The sequence below is a fragment of the Triturus cristatus genome, chromosome 11 (assembly GCF_964204655.1).
Source record: "Triturus cristatus chromosome 11, aTriCri1.1, whole genome shotgun sequence".
NCBI lineage: Eukaryota > Metazoa > Chordata > Amphibia > Caudata > Salamandridae > Triturus > Triturus cristatus.
Window position 1 is genome coordinate 561450454 of NC_140594.1, and position 20986 is coordinate 561471439.

General features: G+C 45.9%; 1 protein-coding gene across 1 annotated transcript in view; it reads right to left on the minus strand.

Annotated features, from left to right (window-relative positions):
- U2SURP (U2 snRNP associated SURP domain containing) overlaps window positions 1-20986 on the minus strand; it is a 776636-nt gene that overhangs the window by 517954 nt on the left and 237696 nt on the right. The window contains exon 11 of the mRNA XM_085633584.1: window positions 5682-5893. Coding sequence (XP_085489710.1) covers window positions 5682-5893 — 212 coding nt within the window. The remainder of the gene's footprint in view (window positions 1-5681; window positions 5894-20986) is intronic.

Consider the following 20986-nt stretch of genomic DNA (forward strand, 5'->3'; position numbering starts at 1 on the left):
CGTATAATGGAAACTGTGACTTTTTGCTGACTTTGGTGTATCAGTCTGTTTCGGTGCCTACTTTTTCAGATTTGGTATCTTCGGATGCGAAGTATGTTTGGGTACTGAGTAATGTGGTTCGGAGCCGGACTTTTGCTTCGATCCCGAAGATTTCGGCTCGGTGCCTGATTTAGAGTGGGGCATTTCGGAGCCGGAAGGCTTTTTTGTAGGCCACGGTGCCGAGCCCGAATGCAGGGCGTCAGAAGCGTGGTTTCGGGGCCGACCAGGGCCCGAGGGCGCGGGTTGGTCCAGAGCCTTCTTTTTCAGTTGAGATGGATGTCGGGGCGAGGGAGATTCCGTACTTACAGTACGCTGTCCATGCGCGACGTCTTTATCGTGGTCGGAGCCGTACTCTAAAACGGAGATCGGTTCCTGTTCGTCCTCGGGCCCCAATAGCGTCACCGGCTTCTTCATCCAATTCAGGTCCGAAGAGCTCCGGAATAGAGCTTGTGTGGTGACTCTGCATGTCGCAGAGTCGAGCTCGACGGTGGCAAAGCGTCTTCTTGGAGTGGGAAGCCTGGCACGTGTCGCAGTCCTGTTCTCTGTGCCCAGGAGACAAGCACAGGTTACGCACTCCGTGTGAGTCGGTGCGCGGGTACTTCACGTGGCACCGAGGGCAGAATTTGAAAGGAGTTCTGCGAGATGAACCAACGTGGGTAGGCCCGATGGACTACCACAAACTCTCCGATTGAAAGAGGGTTTTTATAATTAAACACAGCACAGGAAGAATGTTATACGTGATCGGAAACAATACCGTCGAAGGGGAGTGTCTTGCGCACCGAGGGAAACCGAAGGAACCTCGTTGAACCAGAGCACAGCGACTAACATCCAAACACAATTACCGGAAAAAAACTATCTAAAGATGGAGTCGATGCCCATGCGCACTATCACCAAAAGGGAGCCACCTATCTCGTGACTTGAAAGGCTTCTTCGAAGAAAAACAAAGTGTAAACAACCGGACCCAACACTAGATGGCAATCTATGCACAGCATGTGATCTACAGCTCACATGCTTCGAAAAGGCTGTTTTGATAGTGAGCAGCCGTAGAGGGCAGTTGTGCAGCGGCTCAAACGGTGCACACATCAAAAAGTTAAGAACCAAGTTAAGGTCCCACTGTGACATATTAAAAGGGGAAACAAATGGGTTAACCCCATCGAAAATCTCTGCACAAGAGGGGGTTTAAAAAGTGAAGGATGATCTGGCAGCCGAAGAAAGGCAAATAGGGGCTGAAAGGTAGCCCTTCAGAGCGCCCAGAGCACAGCCCTGCTGGGTTAAGGAAAGAATAAACAGGAGAACATCTGGCAGAGAGGCAGATAAGGGGTTAATGGACCTTTTTGTACAATATTTACAAAATTTGTTCCATCAGCAGGCGAACAACGACTTAGTGGAGGGACAGCTGGCTGCCAGGATATCTTTGCAGACTTCGGCAGGAAGGTCAAAAGCTGTCAGCTGTCGTAACTCAAACTTCACATAAGGAGGCGGAAAAGAGAGGACAGGTTCGAGTGGGGAACCCTCCCCTGCTGCTGCAACAGAAGATCCTCCCGAAGGAGCAGCCTTGTCAGATGATCGATGCTCACTGCCAGAAGCTCAGGATACCAGACTCTCCTTGCCCATTCCAGAACCACAAGAACGACTTGTTCTAGGTCGCTCCTGATATTCTTGATCACTCTGGGCAGGAGTGGTATGGGAGGAAAGGATTACAGGAGGCCTGAGCTCCACTCGCAATGAAATAAGTCACCAAGCGAGAGCGGCCTTGTAAACTCCAAAGTGCAAAACTGCTGACATTGCCAGTTCTCTTCGAAGGCGAACAGATCTAACCAAGGCACCACTAGTTGGAGACGCCACTCGTGATCCGCAAGGCACAGTCGGCTGCGCAAGTCCATTGTGGCAGAGAACCAGACAGATGTTGAACCACCGGGAAAATGCCCAGTCCAGAGGCGCAGGGCCTCCTGACAGAGGGTCCACGACCCCACGCAGAACTGTTTGTTGCAGTACCACATGGTAGTAGTGTTGCCTGTGAGGACCTGAACTAGCCTTCCCTTGATGGATTGTAAAAAGGTTGTCAGTGCTAGGTTGATATGGAGCCTGGCTTCCACCGGAAACCAGAGTCTTCTGATCTCCACCTAACCCCATTCCAGAAGGGAGGCATCCATCACTACTGTGAGATCTGGGTGGGGAAGGGAGAGGGATCTGCCTCCGACCCAATCGTGGTTTATTAGCGACTACTGCAGGTCTTTCGCAGTGCCCTTCGATATCTGAACCAGTTAGGTGAGATTTCCCCGATGCTGTGTCCATTGGAATTTCAGGTCCGACTGCAGAGCCCGTATGTGCCATCTGGCATGGTCCACAAGCAGAATGCAGTAGGTCATGAGGCCCAAAAGCCTCAGAGTCACTCACCAAAATCCAGTACAAAGGCTAAAACATCGGTATCATGGCCGGAATATCCTGGACTCTCCGCTCGGGAGGATAAGCATGGAACTGCACAGTTTCTAAAATTTCTCCGATGAAAGGGAGCGTACGAGAGGGAGTCAGGTGTGATTTCGGCATGTTGATAGTAAACCCTAGCAAGTGTAGAAGGTTCGCCGTAGACTGGAAGTGTGAGACAACTGCTTGGAGCGAGCCTTCCTTTAGCAACCAGTCTTAGACATAAGGGAAGACTGGAATCTCGGATCTTCACAGATGGGCTGCGACCCTTGTCATCACCTTTGTGAACATCCAGGGGGAACTGGTGAGGCCAAGCAGGAGCATGGCACACTGAAAGTGCTTGTGGCCCAGCATAATCTCGCAGGCAGCGACGATGGGCAGGAAGGACAGGAATATGGAAATAGGCATTCTGAAAGTCCAACGCTACTATCCAGTCTTCCTGGTCCAGAGCAGACAGGACGAGAGCATGGGTGAGCATCTTTAACTTCTCCTTCTTAAGTAAGTAGTTGAGGGCTCTGAGGACGAAGATAGGACAAAGGCCTCTGTCCTTCTTTGGAACCAGAAAGTAGCAGGAATAACAACCACATCCTATTTTTGGCCCAGGAACCATCTCTATAGCTTCCTTGGAAAAGAGAGTCATGACTTCCTCAAGAAGTAGGGCAAGATGATCTTTTGTCAGCCGATCGTAAGCTAAAGGCATGGGTGGAGGGGTAGTTTGTTGGGGAGGAAGTAGGCCGTTCAGACTATTTGTAACACCCACCTGTCCGAGGTGATGTCCCGCAAGTGGTGATGGTGATGGCATATCCTGCCACCACCTGGATGGATATGATCCGGGGGGGATAGGATTAGGAAGGTTTTGCAGTGGAGGGGAGAATTGTGGCTTTGCTCAACTTCTGGCCGCCTGAATGTCGGGGTGAACCGCTTCCAAGGCCCACAGAGGTTGCTGAACTTGCAGTACTCTCTGGCTGGACTAGGGTTGGTTCAGTTGGAAGCCCCTTTCCGTAGCCACAAAAGGAGCAAAAAGCTGACACAGGCCAGGAAATTGTGGTGAGGCCTAAGGACTTGGCCGTAGCCCGCGAGTCCATAAAACACTCAAGCGCAGCATCTGCTTGGTCTCCAAAGAGATGGGAGCCATCAAAGCACATGTCCATAAGATTTGCCTGGATATCCCCTGAAAATCCAGAAGTCCTAGAGAGTCTGTTGTGTCCAAGCCACAGTGGATGGCGAGCTTCAATGCATCTCTCCTGACTGAAATAGCTTGAGGAGCAGAATCCGGTCCGCTTTCTAGACTGGGCAGCACCTGCGAAACCGTATCACATATTGAATGGAAATAATGGCCTAAAAGACATGGGCGTTCACCTACTGCAATGCTAGACTGGCGGAAGAGAACATTTTCTTCCCAAAGCGTTCCAGTCTTTTGGATTTCCTGTCCAGGGGTGCAGAAGGGAACACGTCACAGGAAATGGAAGCTTGGACCATCTAACTTTGTGGGGTGGGGTGGGCGGTGGGGAAAGCGGAGGTGCCTGGGGGATGGCGATGGCAGCGGGCAATTGTGCTGTGCTGGGTTGGGGACCAGGTGCCCAGAAGAACGTCCGTTAAGGCCTCGTTGAAAGACAGCAAGAGTTCCGCGGTGGAGACACCAGGCTGCAGGACCTCTGCCAAGACTTTCATCTTGACTACCACCGTGTGAAGCCGCAGGTCCAAGGCCTACGCACCACCATTGCAAATGACGCTCCCTCATGTGTAGCCAGGTTGGGGATGGGATGGGGAGGGGGGGGGGGGGGGGGCAGCATGCCAGAATCTTGGGGGGGGGGGGGGGGGGGGGGATCCGGTTGGCGCTGGCAATGCAGAAGACTTTGGCATCAGACAAGGCACTGGGAAGGTCGCTGAGGTATGGCTGGTGCAGGTCTGGACCCGGAACCGGTCCAGTAAGAGGCTGTGGGCGGAGCCAAAGGCACGGAACCCACGGGGTCTCCTTCATCTGAACCTGAGGGGCCAGAGGACGTGCTGGCACCGTCAGGCCACCCAAATTAGGCACACATGGTGTTATAAAATTCAGTTAGTTGAGCAGGGGTTGCTCCTGACCCGGAAAGAGTGAAAAGCAGAGCCCACCCAAGGACCCGCTCCGTGGGGCGGGGTCTCGAACACAGAGGTTCCTCTGTCTCGTCACACGATGGAGAGGGCAAAGTCTAAGCATGCTTTAACTTCTTGTGGAGCGACAATTTTGAGGACGAGGACTTTAAACCTCCAGAGCGGTGCTCAGACCTTCGTCTCGACCAAAACTGTGAGCGAGATAGACAAGGCGACCTCCATGGGGCAGTACGCCGGGCTGCGATCAGCTTTAGGGACCGCTCCCACAAAGCCTTCGGCGCCATGCCCCAACAGTTGGAGCATGACTGTCGTGGTGGCGCTCCAGGCACCAGAGTCATACTAGGTGGTGATGTGTGAATGACATGGCGTGGGGGAAAAGTCAAGCACGGCTTAAACCCCGAGGTCTTCTTGCTAGACATCGTTAACACACCCAAAGGAGTTGACAAAAAGTCGAAAAAAAAGTCTGTCAAAAAATGACAGGGGGTAGCTCTCGTCGAAGGATCTGCGCTGGCTGGCACAGAAAGAAAACAACTGACGTCAGCGCGCCGGAGTAGCGGTTATATTGACGGCGCAGATGTCACCACGACGACGACTAACACAACAACGCCACATGGAGTTGACGAATGCCATCACCGGCACGCAGGGGTACTGCTATCAAAAATCCTCTGAATCCAGCCGGACGCCTAAAAATTGAAAGGTAAGGAATCTGCAGCTAGATGTCTCTATCAGATAAGTGTGAAAAAAGAATTTTAAATATACTTACCAGCTGCTTGAAACAAATAGGTGGAAACTACTGAAATTCTGCCTATACTCTAAGATCTCAACTATTCTTAAACATTTACTTGCTTTAACAAACTGCATTATTTGCTAATGGTTTACCACAAAGCTGGCAAATACACAGGTTAGACAACACTTGCACTTTCTCAACAGGTTATAAACACTACGGCCAGGGATAAAGCGGTGCCCTAGGTGGTATGATATTGGTCTAAGTCCAACAACATACACTGGAGAAAACAAAAATCTAATGAGAACATGGGCCACCAAAATATAATTTCATTTTACAAAGACTACCGCAGATTTAGAATTTAAAATTGGATACAACCATTTGCATGTTTTTTTTAAATTACCTTCTCAAAATCCTCCTTGCTTTTGGGAGGTGGTAAGAGTGGTGCATTGGGATTCTTCAGCCTCTCCCTTGGTTGTGCATTGAAAGGTAATCCTGATGGTGGTGGTGGGAGTGTATGCTCCATCATAGAAGGCGGAATGTATATAGGATGTGGAGGAATAGGAACAGCTTTGCCCCAGCCAAGTTTCATTTCAAAGTTCTGGATTAACTTTCCTGTTAAGAAAAGTAGACAAGGAAATTAATTTAGTGCTGCACAAACACCACAACATAACCCCAACCAGAACGGACATCAGGGGCTCAACATTTCAACAATAAAGAAACTTTGAACAGGGGATGTTTTTGAGCCAGTGTTTTAGGGTTTAGGTGAAAATATCAATATTTAAAATACATAAATTCTGCCATAAATGTCACTGTTCTTCAATTTTAATGCTTATTTACCCAGAAGATTGGGGAAGAGGTCACTGCACAATTTCACTATTAAACAGCAGCTGTCAAGTGACAGGTTCTCCCCGTTTGAAATGTGATGACATTTGAATGCATCTCCATCCTATCGGCATTAAATACCCGGAGGACAGGAGAGAGCAGTGGAAAGGGTAAAATATATATATTTTTTAAAGGAATAGACTTTCTAGCATTCAAACAAATACACCAGAAACAGTATGCTTACTATTTTCAAGTGGACTTAATTTACTGATAAAATACCTTGTATCCCACTTTTGCTCTTTTTTGTAAACATTTTGCTAATGCTGCACTAAAGGTTACTTGCCTTCTGTAAATGATATTTGCAGATAATATAGCTACCTACAGGCTACTCATCTGGTAAAGATACACAGGTGCTAGGCTGGGTCCGTCAGAATTAGTGAGTTGGAATTTCCTCTCTCTGAAGAGAGGACACCAGTGGTGCTGTTGACCCCGGCTACTGCGCTAGGACCAGTGCCCAATCCTCCTTCTTGAGGGTTCTCCTCGAAGCCGCTTCAGGCCTATCCAGAGCTCCAGGTGCCAATTTCTCCCTCATTTTTCTTAATATACCTGTCTCCAAAGACTTAAGGGGTGCAAGCTTCTTGCTGCCTGAAGCAAGTTCCTGGTGCCTTTACTACAAACCCAGCAGAGAGAATTAAAAAGGGTGGAAACTAAAGGGAAGAGGACTTTTTCACGTGCCTGAAGATCTACTCTAACTCAGTGGGATGTTGCTCAGTTATTCATATTTTATCTACGTGATCACCTCAGGGAGAATTTTTACATAGATGGTACTTGAAAACCAAGATGCCTCTAGGCAAACTATTAAAACTGTTCTGGGCATGGCGAATCCTGTGGCAAGAGTGTTTGGATAATCAGTTGCTCTTAGATGGCATGCCTGGCTGAGTAGGTCTGTTTTTTCCTCTTCGAATTAAGCCCAGATGTCGGAAGGCGGCTCAGTATACAGCATACAACTAAAGTGGTTATACCATGCACAGAGTCCAGAGAGTCCCCCAGGTGTTGTGGAAATATGGATTTTTCTGGTCAGTTATGTCCCCTATCTTGGACCCCAACGGTTCTATGTACATGTTACAAGTACATGTATGTTCCCTCCAGTTCCAGTTATGAAGACGCAAATACATGTGCGTCCACCGTTAACATGTCCTCTTTCAGATCCGCCATGAATGGGCCGGATGTTCCATTCCTAAGTACAAAAGGCCACCGCCTTTATATGGTTCACTTATGCCATTTTTACAGTCCAGGCAAGTAGGCCCTGATTCTGTCATCAAACTTTTCCTGCCTTCTGCCTCTGAGAGCTCCAGTCTGAGCCTGCATCTGTATCCATGAACTTTGTCCTCATTCTCTGCGCAGCTAACAGTGCCTGATCCAGCCCGTCGCCTGCCAAGAACTGTATTTCACCTTCAAGATTATCTCCTCCGTCCCTATCCAATGCATTCCTGTCTAGTAGTTTAAAGTAAACATTCTTCCAGCTACCGAGCAAAGGGCCCGGCTTCTCTGTCTTCATGCAAGTAATTCATAGTCCTGTTACTATGGAAGATTCCTGCCCTCGCATCTAGTGTAGACACTTAGACGCTTGTACACGCACTAACAGTCAGTATAGTCAGTATAGAATAAGATTCTACTCTAAGAGACCTCTCTTCTGGATAACATAGTTCTTTAAACATAGGATGTTAGATATGATTTGGGATTAGGTTGACTTGACCCTCTAGACATCTGTCGCCACATGTAGAGCTAAATGTCAAGTCCCCTTCACCCCCTAGCTGCACGTCAATCACACGTCATGCTGCTGCGCGCGCATCTCTGCAAAGTATTTCTGCTGACATTGCGAAATTATTTCATAGGTCCACCCATATGTAACATCACAACCAATGACGTTTCCTTGTCACTCCCAATTACGCCTTTTTCAGCTACGCATGTGAAATGTTATCTTTGCTATCAATTGTTACGCCTCTTGCATTTACTTCACTGTAATGCCTATTGTATAAAAGTTATTAATTATCAATAATTTATGTACTTCACTTCCTGAGCCTCCGTGGTGATGGAACTTGGAGTCCACGATTTCGAAATCGTCCATTGGAATAAAGCCCGTTCTTAACCTCTAATACCACGGATTCTGCCTCTTACTTATTGAGCTATTTTTATTATGTTCTGTATCAAATTAAGTCCCGGTAATTAAATTATTTACCACATAAAGGGCGCCCGAACAGGGACACTTTCTCATCTCACGCGCCGGTGGTGCGTTGCAGGCCCGGTCTCCTGCCACAGCTGGACGGACAACAACGCGTACCAGCAGGATTTCCTGTATCTCCCTCCGGTCAAGCGGGGGCGACTGAGGCTGCGATCAACACCCAGACGAGGCGGTGAGAAGTGCGAAGTATCCCGACCAGAGCCTAGCTGAGAGAGCAAGATCCGAGGTATACAGAGGCCCACCAGGTTTCCGATGTCCCGACGTGTCCGAAGTTTTCGAGTCGAGTCGAGTCCAGTCCGGTCCAGTTCAGTTCAGTCCCGTTCCGAGGCCTTCCGTTCCGAGCTACCCGGTGAGTACCATTACTGGGGAGGCGTTCTGGCGTGCACATAAGTTGTGCCGGTCCAGACGGGTTTGGGTACACAAATCCGGTCTGCACTGTTCCAGCAGTGTATCTGTACTGTTTAGCAGTATATCTAGTATATCAAGTATATAAATTCAGAATAATTCAGTTAAATGCCGAGTATTACGTTTAGTGATTAAGTTTTCTTAGATCATCGTCATCATTATCGTTGCTCATGTAAATGTTAAATGTTAAATGTATTGATATGTCCTGCATGTGGTATGAATGACTGTTCATTATTGTGTTTTATTATATTAAGTTTGTTCAAAACCAAGTATCAGATCAGTTTTCAATATGCCGCTCTTCTCAAAACTAAGACAGATCACAACTAGGAAAGGGGTACTCGAAGAAGCTGTTCCCATTCCTCCTAGGGACACTCCAGGGTACTTCATGTATCATAAACACGGCCTAGACGCTATATTATTTCTTGATCTATGGGTAGACTACACTAAGGAATTACCAGAAAGTCAGAGGTGGCCCGCAGCTGGGACCTGGGATGCAGAGTGCATCGTGAAAGTAGAGGAAGAATTATGGAAAAAGAAAGCTAGACAATCACAGAAAGACGCCATTGAATTATGGCGTAAAGAATCGTATAGACGCACAGAAAAAGCACGTAGACAGGAAGAGAAGAGTAAAGAGAATTCAAATAAAGTTCAAGAAAATCTATTAATTGAAGAAGGTACACGAGTAAAATCAGAACAAGTAGACAGACAAAGACATGCCCTTATGAAGGGTATGTATCCCCTTCTGGCCGAGGGATTACCTAAGGCTACTGCGGGGATACCAAAAGACTTGCCACCCCCATTATTTCCAATAAAGGTACATCCTAAGGGGCATCCTAGAACCGCAGAAGATGTTTTTCTTTCCTCATATTTAGATGACGCAGCTCCCGAGTATGCTAACCCCGCCCCACACAGACCGTCGGCCGGGGAGGTTCAACGCCAAGATCCTGTATCTGTACCTTTACAACAACAAATCCTGACACAAGTTCCGGCAAGCACGTCCGTTCCCACATCTGTTCCTACAGCTACTTCTATAGCTGTGTCCACACCTATAGTTGCTGTATCACGTTCTACGAATCCTTTCACGCCCGATACCCCAGACGGGGCTACGGGAGGGGCTACCAACATTTTTTCTACGCCACCCAGAATAAATAAACTTACCTTTCAAGAGTCAGCACATCCACGTACCCCCAAACTCATAAATTGCCGCACGCTTAAAGAACTTCTTGTAGATTGTAGATATGACCCTGTGCCCGGCAAAGAGGACGAAATGATCCTGGCATAATTACGTATCAGACGAGCCGCGGTGTATTTAGGGAAGTTACCAGGAATGACTATGCATCTAGATAATATATATCATTTTGTCCAGACAGGGCGAGATTCTGAATGTATTAACAGAGCTATGGATTACCAGAAAGTGGAGATACAAGGGGAACTGTTACGTTTCCTCATAAATTGTGTGATCAGAAATCAAGACCGACCGGGGGTAGACCCGGAAACAATGGAAACTCTTACCAGATGGAGCCAGAATATATCAGAAGGGAGACATGACAGGCAAAAATGTATAATAGCCATGTGCAGAAAGATCCGTAAAGAAATAGAACGCCTACACGAAGAGAGATTAGCGGTAGACCAGTTTGAACAAAACGAGGAGGAGGAAGGATCAGGACTGCCCATAGGACAGTCAGACACCATAGCCTATGTAGGTAGAGGAAGATCTTGTAATAGTACTAGATGTTTTACTGATCCGATACGTCCGATATGTCCAGATAATAACAGGAATTTCCAAACACCTATAATAAATATAAGGTCCCCCGAGCATTCGTTCCAAGCCGCTGACAAATTACTGCGAGAACGAAGGGGTTATCATTTTCTTGATTCTATGGATGAACAAGAATTAGCCAGGTCAGCCGTTCATTGGATTGACAGTCCCGGAAAGTATGATGATGATACAGTAGCACACACATTTTTGAACCTCACCCCAGATGAACAGCGTTTAGCTGGGATTTATATGATTCAACAACTTCTTATACTATATAAAAGCCAACATTCAGATCCTGGTCCCTTACCTGATATATTGACTGAATTACTCACGAATAGATGGAAAGGTTCAGGTACTAAGTTAATTAAGGAAATACTAGAATCCAGAAAGCAGTACATTCTTTTTGTATGTCCAGAACATGTTTCATTGCCCATCAAGGAAAGACCGATGTATTACATGGACAGACAGAATCCCTTACGAGAAGTACACCCAATAAAGGGCGAGGACAATCAGTTTAAACGTGTATATGTATATACGCCCATATCGAAAATAGAATTGTTAGAAATGAAGAAAGTGGTACCCAGTCATGACAAAGACCCAGCGGGTTTCCACCGAGAAATTAAAGATATGTTACTCATGGGAGAGTATACCTATCCCGACATTATGACAATATTAAAGGTATTAATGCCTGCTGGCATTTATGAAAAACTCAAGGAAAAAGAGTGGGAGGTAGGAGACCAAAAGATAGATTGCACAGCATTAGAAAATGAAGAAAGGGCCCGAGGTCCAGGTTCGGGGCTTGGGGACAAAACTAAAGCATTACCAGGTTTATTAGTACAGGTACTGCCACGTTTATTAACTACGAAAAAGGAAGACTGGGGTGCAATCTCAGCCTGTAAACAAAAGCAAGATGAAGACACTAGTGATTTCTATGCCCGATTCGAAAAATGTTTTGGTATAAATAGTGGTATAAAAGCAAGTAGCGAGTCATACCCACATCTGTTTGTGACAAAATTAGTTGAAAATTCTTTGCCCCAAGTGAAGAATAGAGCGGTACAAAAGGGGGTGGTGATGGACGGAGCATCAGAACCAATCAAACACTCACACCCAGTCAACAGATCTGGGTTGTATCCATCACCGTTCTTTAGCCCACTCTGCCACCCCAGTTCAGACATGGCCATATGCAAATCAGTCTGACCCTGTGCCTCATGGGAACAGTCCAGCCCGAACTGCCAAGCCATGCCTTCCCTGGACCGGAAACAAGCTTCCTAGGACCGGTTTCTGGCATTTCAGCCGTCTTCAGCCAGGCTTGCTTGAATCCAGTGGCAAAGTGAGCAAGGGACTCACGTCTGAGCATGCCCTGCCAACTTATGGCGAACAAAGCGGTACAAAAGGGGGTGGTGATGGACGGAGCATCAGAACCAATCAAACACTCACACCCAGTCAACAGATCTGGGTTGTATCCATCACCGTTCTTTAGCCCACTCTGCCACCCCAGTTCAGACATGGCCATATGCAAATCAGTCTGACCCTGTGCCTCATGGGAACAGTCCAGCCCGAACTGCCAAGCCATGCCTTCCCTGGACCGGAAACAAGCTTCCTAGGACCGGTTTCTGGCATTTCAGCCGTCTTCAGCCAGGCTTGCTTGAATCCAGTGGCAAAGTGAGCAAGGGACTCACGTCTGAGCATGCCCTGCCAACTTATGGCGAACAAAGCGGTACAAAAGGGGGTGGTGATGGACGGAGCATCAGAACCAATCAAACACTCACACCCAGTCAACAGATCTGGGTTGTATCCATCACCGTTCTTTAGCCCACTCTGCCACCCCAGTTCAGACATGGCCATATGCAAATCAGTCTGACCCTGTGCCTCATGGGAACAGTCCAGCCCGAACTGCCAAGCCATGCCTTCCCTGGACCCGAAACCGGTCCTAGGATGCTTGTTTCCAGTCCAGGGAGGACCTGGCTTGGCAGTTCGGGCTGGACTGTTCCCATGGGGCACAGGGTCAAGACTGATTTGCATATGGCTGGGTTCAAACTGGAATGGCATGGTGAGCAAAAAAACGATGGATTTAGGCCCAGATCTCTGTACTGGGGTGAATGTATGACATTGTTCTGCATTCTGTCCATCAATTGTTGTTTTTCCAAGTGAAGAATAGAGTATTAAAATTCGAGAGTACATGGCAAGGTAATACCCCATCACAAATGTTACAAATGTTACAGTACCATTACAATAGAATTAGAGAGGAACAAGAACATGAACAAAGACGCATGAAAGACACGAAAATGAAAATGCTAGTCTCTCAGACAGTTCCAGCTGAAGGACATAAAAAGGGTACGACACATTCCGGTGATTCAGCAGGACCTATAAAAGGGACATGCAACTATTGTAAACAGCCAGGACATTATATACACGATTGCCCAGTCCTGAAGCGTAATATCGCCACAGGTATTACAAAAGAAAGACCACGGCCACCTAGACAGGATCAGAATGAACAAGGAGCACCGCAGCATGCACAGGCCATGCCAGCTCCACAACAGTCTATACAGTTTGTGCCAGCCGCACCAGCGCTGCCGGCTGCTGCCACACAAACCACGACACGACAGCTGTACCAGACCGCACAGTATGACTATCCTGATTATCAACGATACGCATGAACCAGCCTAGAGAGGGAAGTTGACTTACCCCTTATCGAGGTCCCTGTAGACCAAGAAGGACCTTATGTACATAGTGAATTATTAGGCCAAGATAGAAAATTTTTACTTGATACAGGGGCAAGTCGAACAACTATAAAACGTAGTGAAGTTCCAGGGGCACCCCTCTCAGGCTCACAGAATATATCCCTTGGTTTTTCAGGAAAACCTATTGTTAATGAAGTATCACAGCCTCTTCCACTTACGATAGGACCCTTGACCAGAACTACAGATTTATTGCTTACTAAATCATGTCCAGAAAACTTGTTAGGAATAAAAACACTGAAAGCTCTAGGAGCTATAATATGTTGTTCTCCGGAAGGAGTAAGATTGTTTTTACGTGATTTCAAAGGTCACTATGTGTCTCGAGACATGGATTCCCGACTGCAGACTTTACCCACACATTTATGGGCACAAGGCCCTACAGATGTTGGTTGCATGAACATTACACCATATCGAGTCACACTAAAGGCAGGAGTGGTACTACCACGAATGCGACAATACAAGTTACCCCCAGATGCTGTAATGGCTTTACTGCAAATCATTGACGAACTTATTACCCAAGGAGTGGTTGTGGAAACAGACTCCAATGTATGTAATTCCCCGATAATTCCGATTCTTAAACGAACTGATCCAAAGGCTCCCCCAGTATATCGATTGGTTATTGATCTGCGCGAATTAAATAAATGTATTGTACCACAATACCCCGTAGTTCCAGACATCTCTTCATTACTGACAGCTATTGATTCCGAAGCAACATTCTTTACTGTAATTGATCTCAAAAATGCCTTTTTCAGCGTCCCAATAGATCCGGAAAGCCAATATTTGTTCGGATTTAGTTTAAATGGACGTAGCTTCAAATTCTCACGCGCACCTCAAGGATTTACAGAAAGCCCCAGCATCTATAGCCAAGCACTGAAACGAGAACTTGACAGTATCCACATGCCAGTCAACACTGCTCTGCTTCAATATGTCGATGATCTGCTGATCACCGCCCGAAGCGAACCTGAATGTGAAAAGGCATCACTGACGGTTTTACAATTTCTAGCCGAAAAGGGGCACAAGGTGTCCCCTTCTAAGCTGCAATTCTGTGTCCAGCGAGTTATTTACCTTGGACACTCGCTGTCCAAGGAGGGAAGGCAGCTTACACCAGATCGCATTCAGTTAATAGCTAATATGCCAATACCCAAGACACAAAAGGAGGTGCGGGCTTTCATAGGCCTCACTTCATATTGTAGGCAGTGGATCCCTCAGTATGCATTTCTAGCAAAACCACTCATTCAGTTGACAACACAGGAGGCAGCCACATCGACTGTCCTCCCTTGGACTCAGGAACACACACTAGCTTTTGAAAGCTTAAAGAAAGTTCTATGCCAAGCACCTGTTTTAGCAACACCATGTTACAGAAAACATTTTACACTCTTTGTTACAGAACGAGAAGGTACTGCTTTGTCAGTACTCACACAGGAACAAGCAGGAGCACACAAACCATGTGCTTATTTTTCTAGTACATTAGATCCAGTAGCTCAGGCTTTGCCTGCGTGCCTGAAATCAGTGGCAGCGACAACTTTAGCAATCAGACAAAGCGATGCTATAGTATTAGGACATCCATTGACAGTTCAAGTACCACATGCAGTAGAGGTTCTTGTAAATAGAACGCAAACACAACACTTGACTATAGCGCGACTTACAGGGTACGAATTGACATTGTTTCAGCCGCATATAGAAATCAGACGTTGTAACACATTGAATCCTGCCACACTTTTACCTGTAATCGGAACAGACCCACTAGCCCATGACTGTATTGATGTTATTACAATCACGACGAAACCCAGACAAGACTTGACAGATGTCCCATTGTCAGATCCAGACCTGACGTTGTATGTAGATGGCTCATGTATGAGAACAGGTACAGGAGAGTTAGTGGCCGCTTACGCAGTCACAACAGACACTGAAATTATTGAAACCAAGTGTATAAATACCTTGTCCGCTCAAGCAGCAGAGCTCGTCGCTCTGACACAAGCCTGTATTCAAGCCACAAATAAAAAAGTCAACATATATACTGATTCACGTTATGCATTCGGAGTTGTACATGACTTCGGCGTGCTGTGGCGAGAGAGAGGTTATTTAACTTCTCACGGTGCCCACATTCAGCACGGACCCCTCATTCATGCCTTATTAGATGCAATACATTTACCCATTGCAATATCGATTATGAAATGTAAAGCTCATACGAAAATTACTGATATCATTTCTCAAGGCAATGATCTAGCTGACAGAACAGCTAAACAGACTGCTCAAACTCAAACATCCGACATGACAAAGACAATAGTCCAGACACCAACACATTGCATGATGGTTAAGGATCCCACTCTTGATGTAATTGACATACAGACACATGCTACTCCAGAGGAAATAGGGAAATGGACTGAATTAGGAGGGATCCAAACGGATCAAGGATGGATGACGAAGGAAAAATCTGTATGGTTCCTTCCTGATTCAATGGTCCAAGTCATTATTAACACTGTCCATAGTCCAGCGCATCTAGGAGAGAAAGCTATGCTAGACAGCATTCAACATATCTGGTTCAACAAGCATTTACGAGCAGCAGCGAAACAAAAAGTTCGTACCTGTATGATCTGTTGTCAGTTCAACCCAGGAAAAAGCATCCCCGTAGAGCAGGGTGGATTTCAGCCTCCTGATCACCCTTTTGAAATCCTCCAGATGGATTATATCCAGATGGAACGATGTCGAGGATTCAAATATGTTCTCGTAGTTGTCTGTGCTCTTTCCCGTTGGACCGAAGCGTACCCAGTATCAGATTACACTGCCCCAACCACTGCCAAGCAGCTAGTTCGAGAATTCTTCCCACGGTACGGTTTACCACGTGCTGTCTACTCAGATAACGGCCAGCCGTTCTCATCCGAACTAATGAAACACGTTTCACTTTTGTTAGGCTATCAGTGGAAGTTCCATTGTGTCCGACACCCCGAGGCAGCAGGTCTCGTGGAACGACATAATCAGACTTTGAAAATCAGATTGTCCAAAATATGCAGGGAGAAAGGTGTCGACTGGGTAGTAGCATTACCAGTTGCACTCTTTTACATGAGAATGGTAGCACACTCTCGAACAGGGCTATCCCCGTATGAGGTGATCTTTGGCAGACCACCAAGTATGTGGGGGACGCCTATACCACGTAAAATAACTGATATTGACTGTAATATGCTGACAGATTATTTGGCTTCCTTGATGTCTGCACTACAATCTTGTCGTTCACAGGTAGCTGCAGCTTTTCCTGACAACACTGAAGTGAAACCCCATGACGTAATTCCGGGGGATCTCGTTTTAGTGAGGAACTTTGATAGAAAGACTCAGCTGGATCCTAGGTGGAGGTCGCCTCAGCTCGTATTGCTCACCACAAGGACAGCCGTGAAGATCGAAGGCAGAAAAGGCTGGGTACATTCAAGTCATATCAAGAAATTTTATGGACTACCATCGGATATAAAAACTACACCTCGTGTGTCTTCACCCATTGACTCAAAACTTCCTTTGGTTGACTCAAGTAGTCACGGACATTATAAACTAAAACTCAGATCTAATCAGTCGGGAAATTTGATTGTTTAAGTCCTCTCCAAGGTGAAGCGGTTGAATCTGTCTCCGACATGTATCCCTTAGATCTGAATAGAGAAAAAACCCGAAAAATGTTGAAACGACATACATATTGTAAATCACTGCGTAGTCATTGCACAGTGACGTTATTAATTTTGTTTTTCTTAAGTCTTTTAATAATTATTGCAAGTATATTGTTGGACATATATTATCCTATTTCTAGACATGTTTATAATATTACTGCTGAACATTCTTTTAGTGAATTACCCCCGCATGAATTGTCATACAGATTTGCGCTGCGCAATAACACTTTTATTAGTATGTTACATCATTCCCATCAGGTTAGCAATGCTACAAATTGTTGGATATGTGGCCGACTCCCTCCCTATCAGAACTATAAAGGAATTCTACCCCTTTTTCCATACCCGTTCACACACAACGGCTCCTGTGGAGCATGGTTTAGCTTAATTAATTCCTTAGATTCAAATTCTGCAGTTTATCAAGACAACTGGGTATGGGGAAATCTGAACTTAGTTTTACTTAAAGTCTGCCACCCCAACAAGGAGGGACTTCCCAAAAGAACAGGAACTGATCTAGAAAACGAAGTATATGGATTAGGTAATTTTACGCTTAATCTCTTGATCTTGAATGTCGAATCCGAAGTCACTCCAAGTTTGCCCGCCATGTCAGTATTTCCAGTAAAAGGTGAACTATGTGTAAGAAAGAATGGTTCTATACATATGGGCCATAGTAGATGCACCACTGTAGTAGAATTTAGTGATCAAGGCAAGTCTACATTTAGAGCTTCCCGCCATTCTTACTTCATATGTGGTCAGACGGCATATGTACGTTTGCCTCTAGATTGGGATGGTACCTGCTACATTGGATTCCTTTTGCCACCTGTTTTCCTAGCTCCTCCTGATTATCACAGAAATACTCATTTAGTACACAATAGAGAAAGGAGAGATCTCCCAATAGTCGATTACACTGAAACAGCATGGGAAAAATACACAGATTTCAATAAAGGTCTCTTTCCCTATATAGGTACCGTTACTAATAGTAAGCTGATACGTAGATTGACTAGAACCCTTGAAGCAGTAGTGAACGAAACTATTTCCGCCCTAGGCAATTTAACAGAAGAGCAGTCTGCCATGCGGATTGTTGTGCTTCAAAATCGTCTTGTCCTTGACGTCATCCTGGCCGATAGGGGCGGAGCTTGTAGGGTCATCGGATCAAGCTGCTGTGTATTCATACCAGAAAATTCGCCATCTGTATATAAAGCCATAACCCGCCTTCATAAGATTGTAAGCCAGATACACCAGAATCCAGGCACCTGGACTTGGTCCGGTTGGTTTTGGAGCGTGTTATCAGCCTGGGGATGGAGAGTTCTATCCTTCCTAGGTATTGGCCTTCTCATACTATTCAGTTGCTGCTTATGCCTGCAATGTGGACCAGCGATTTGTGGTCTGTGTGCCACATCGTGCATTCCACATCAAGATTTTCATTCGTCCCAGAAGAAAAAAGAAGAACAAATGATGCTATATGAACAGATCAATGGATTAATGAAGATTGATATCTCTTGACGGGCAAGTAGGGGACAAGGAGGGAATGTGGAAATATGGATTTTTCTGGTCAGTTATGTCCCCTATCTTGGACCCCAACGGTTCTATGTACATGTTACAAGTACATGTATGTTCCCTCCAGTTCCAGTTATGAAGACGCAAATACATGTGCGTCCACCGTTAACATGTCCTCTTTCAGATCCGCCATGAATGGGCCGGATGTTCCATTCCTAAGTACAAAAGGCCACCGCCTTTATATGGTTCACTTATGCCATTTTTACAGTCCAGGCAAGTAGGCCCTGATTCTGTCATCAAACTTTTCCTGCCTTCTGCCTCTGAGAGCTCCAGTCTGAGCCTGCATCTGTATCCATGAACTTTGTCCTCATTCTCTGCGCAGCTAACAGTGCCTGATCCAGCCCGTCGCCTGCCAAGAACTGTATTTCACCTTCAAGATTATCTCCTCCGTCCCTATCCAATGCATTCCTGTCTAGTAGTTTAAAGTAAACATTCTTCCAGCTACCGAGCAAAGGGCCCGGCTTCTCTGTCTTCATGCAAGTAATTCATAGTCCTGTTACAATGGAAGATTCCTGCCCTCGCATCTAGTGTAGACACTTAGACGCTTGTACACGCACTAACAGTCAGTATAGTCAGTATAGAATAAGATTCTACTCTAAGAGACCTCTCTTCTGGATAACATAGTTCTTTAAACATAGGATGTTAGATATGATTTGGGATTAGGTTGACTTGACCCTCTAGACATCTGTCGCCACATGTAGAGCTAAATGTCAAGTCCCCTTCACCCCCTAGCTGCACGTCAATCACACGTCATGCTGCTGCGCGCGCATCTCTGCAAAGTATTTCTGCTGACATTGCGAAATTATTTCATAGGTCCACCCATATGTAACATCACAACCAATGACGTTTCCTTGTCACTCCCAATTACGCCTTTTTCAGCTACGCATGTGAAATGTTATCTTTGCTATCAATTGTTACGCCTCTTGCATTTACTTCACTGTAATGCCTATTGTATAAAAGTTATTAATTATCAATAATGTATGTACTTCACTTCCTGAGCCTCCGTGGTGATGGAACTTGGAGTCCACGATTTCGAAATCGTCCATTGGAATAAAGCCCGTTCTTAACCTCTAATACCACGGATTCTGCCTCTTACTTATTGAGCTATTTTTATTATGTTCTGTATCAAATTAAGTCCCGGTAATTAAATTATTTACCACAGTGTACAGGGCTTAATGCAAACCCACAGAGCTCTATTTGTGGTAGTCTGGGTGAGCAGCCTTAGGCCTAACACAGAGGAGTGCAAGACATTTATTGTGCACACAATGACCAATAAATGACACAAATCAAAAAGGAGATCCACACCAAATTTTGAAAAATAAGCTTTGCTCAAGATTTATTTCAAGACGAAGAGCTTCGCAAAAAGGCAAGTACAGTTTTATAGAAATTCATTTCAGTTTCAAAGGGGCGAATTTTTGTCTTTACAATGTTAACCTTTGGAGGAAAACAATAATACGGTTTTACAGGTAAGTGAACAACAATCCAGTCTTCGGGTTGCAGGGTCAGCAGAGGGCGGGGTTCCGGTAAGCACACCACCAGCCACACAGGGGCAGCCGGGTGCAGAGGTCAAAGTTGCATCGGGAGCTCAATGCAAATCAATGGAGGAACTTGGATTTGGAAACAGGCTGCTGGCAACGTACTGGAGGCTGCACGCAGGAAACCAACAGCAGAGGTACGTAGAAATGCTGTAGGTCGTAGGGACACCATCTGTCAAGCTCCCCAAGGCCCAGGACTTTGGGTGCAGGGGTGTTTCTTACCAGAGTTGGTTGCGGGGAGCCTTTGGATTCACACTGCAGGTGTCGTACTGGGGCAATTTGCTGGCTACTTCTGCTGAGGAGGCCAGCAATTTGATTGTTTACTCCTGGGAGATGTTCTGCCAGAAGATACATTTTGTTATGGATTTTTCAATTCCAAATGGCTTGAGCTAGTGTCAACAGTGGGAGAGTGCGTGTTAACCCCTGTTTCTGTATATAATACATCGCTGTCATGTCTGTTCGGACTAGGAGAGTTTTGGCTACAAGGTGAGTTTGAAAAGATTTGAATGCGAGAAAAACTGCTAAAAGCTAGTTGTTGTGGAGTCTTTTGTGCTTGTTGCTCCACAAGCCCTGTATTGTGTTAACTTTGAGATGAGCCCCACAAACTGTTAAAGATGCGTCTGCTGTAAGAACGATCTGTGGAATAGGGTCGATGAAAGCTTTTGATACGTTTTGTGGGTTCCACCACTGCAGAAAGCGATGGGTACGGCTGTCCACCAATTAACTCTGCAACTGATTCCACGGATGTGCCAAGCGTTGCAGGGGACGCATGTGAAGCCTTGCATGGGGGACAATTGCAATGCAAGGTACCATCATTTCCAGCAGTTGCATGAACACTCTGGCTGGTATAGCTTGGTTGGGTTGAAAATGTAAAAGCATAGTCTGTATATTGCATATCCTAGCTACATTGAGAGAGGCTAGAGCTTTGACTGTCAATACTGGCTCCTAAGTACGACTGTATCTGTGATGGATGCAAGTGAGATTTTTGAACATTGATGGTGAA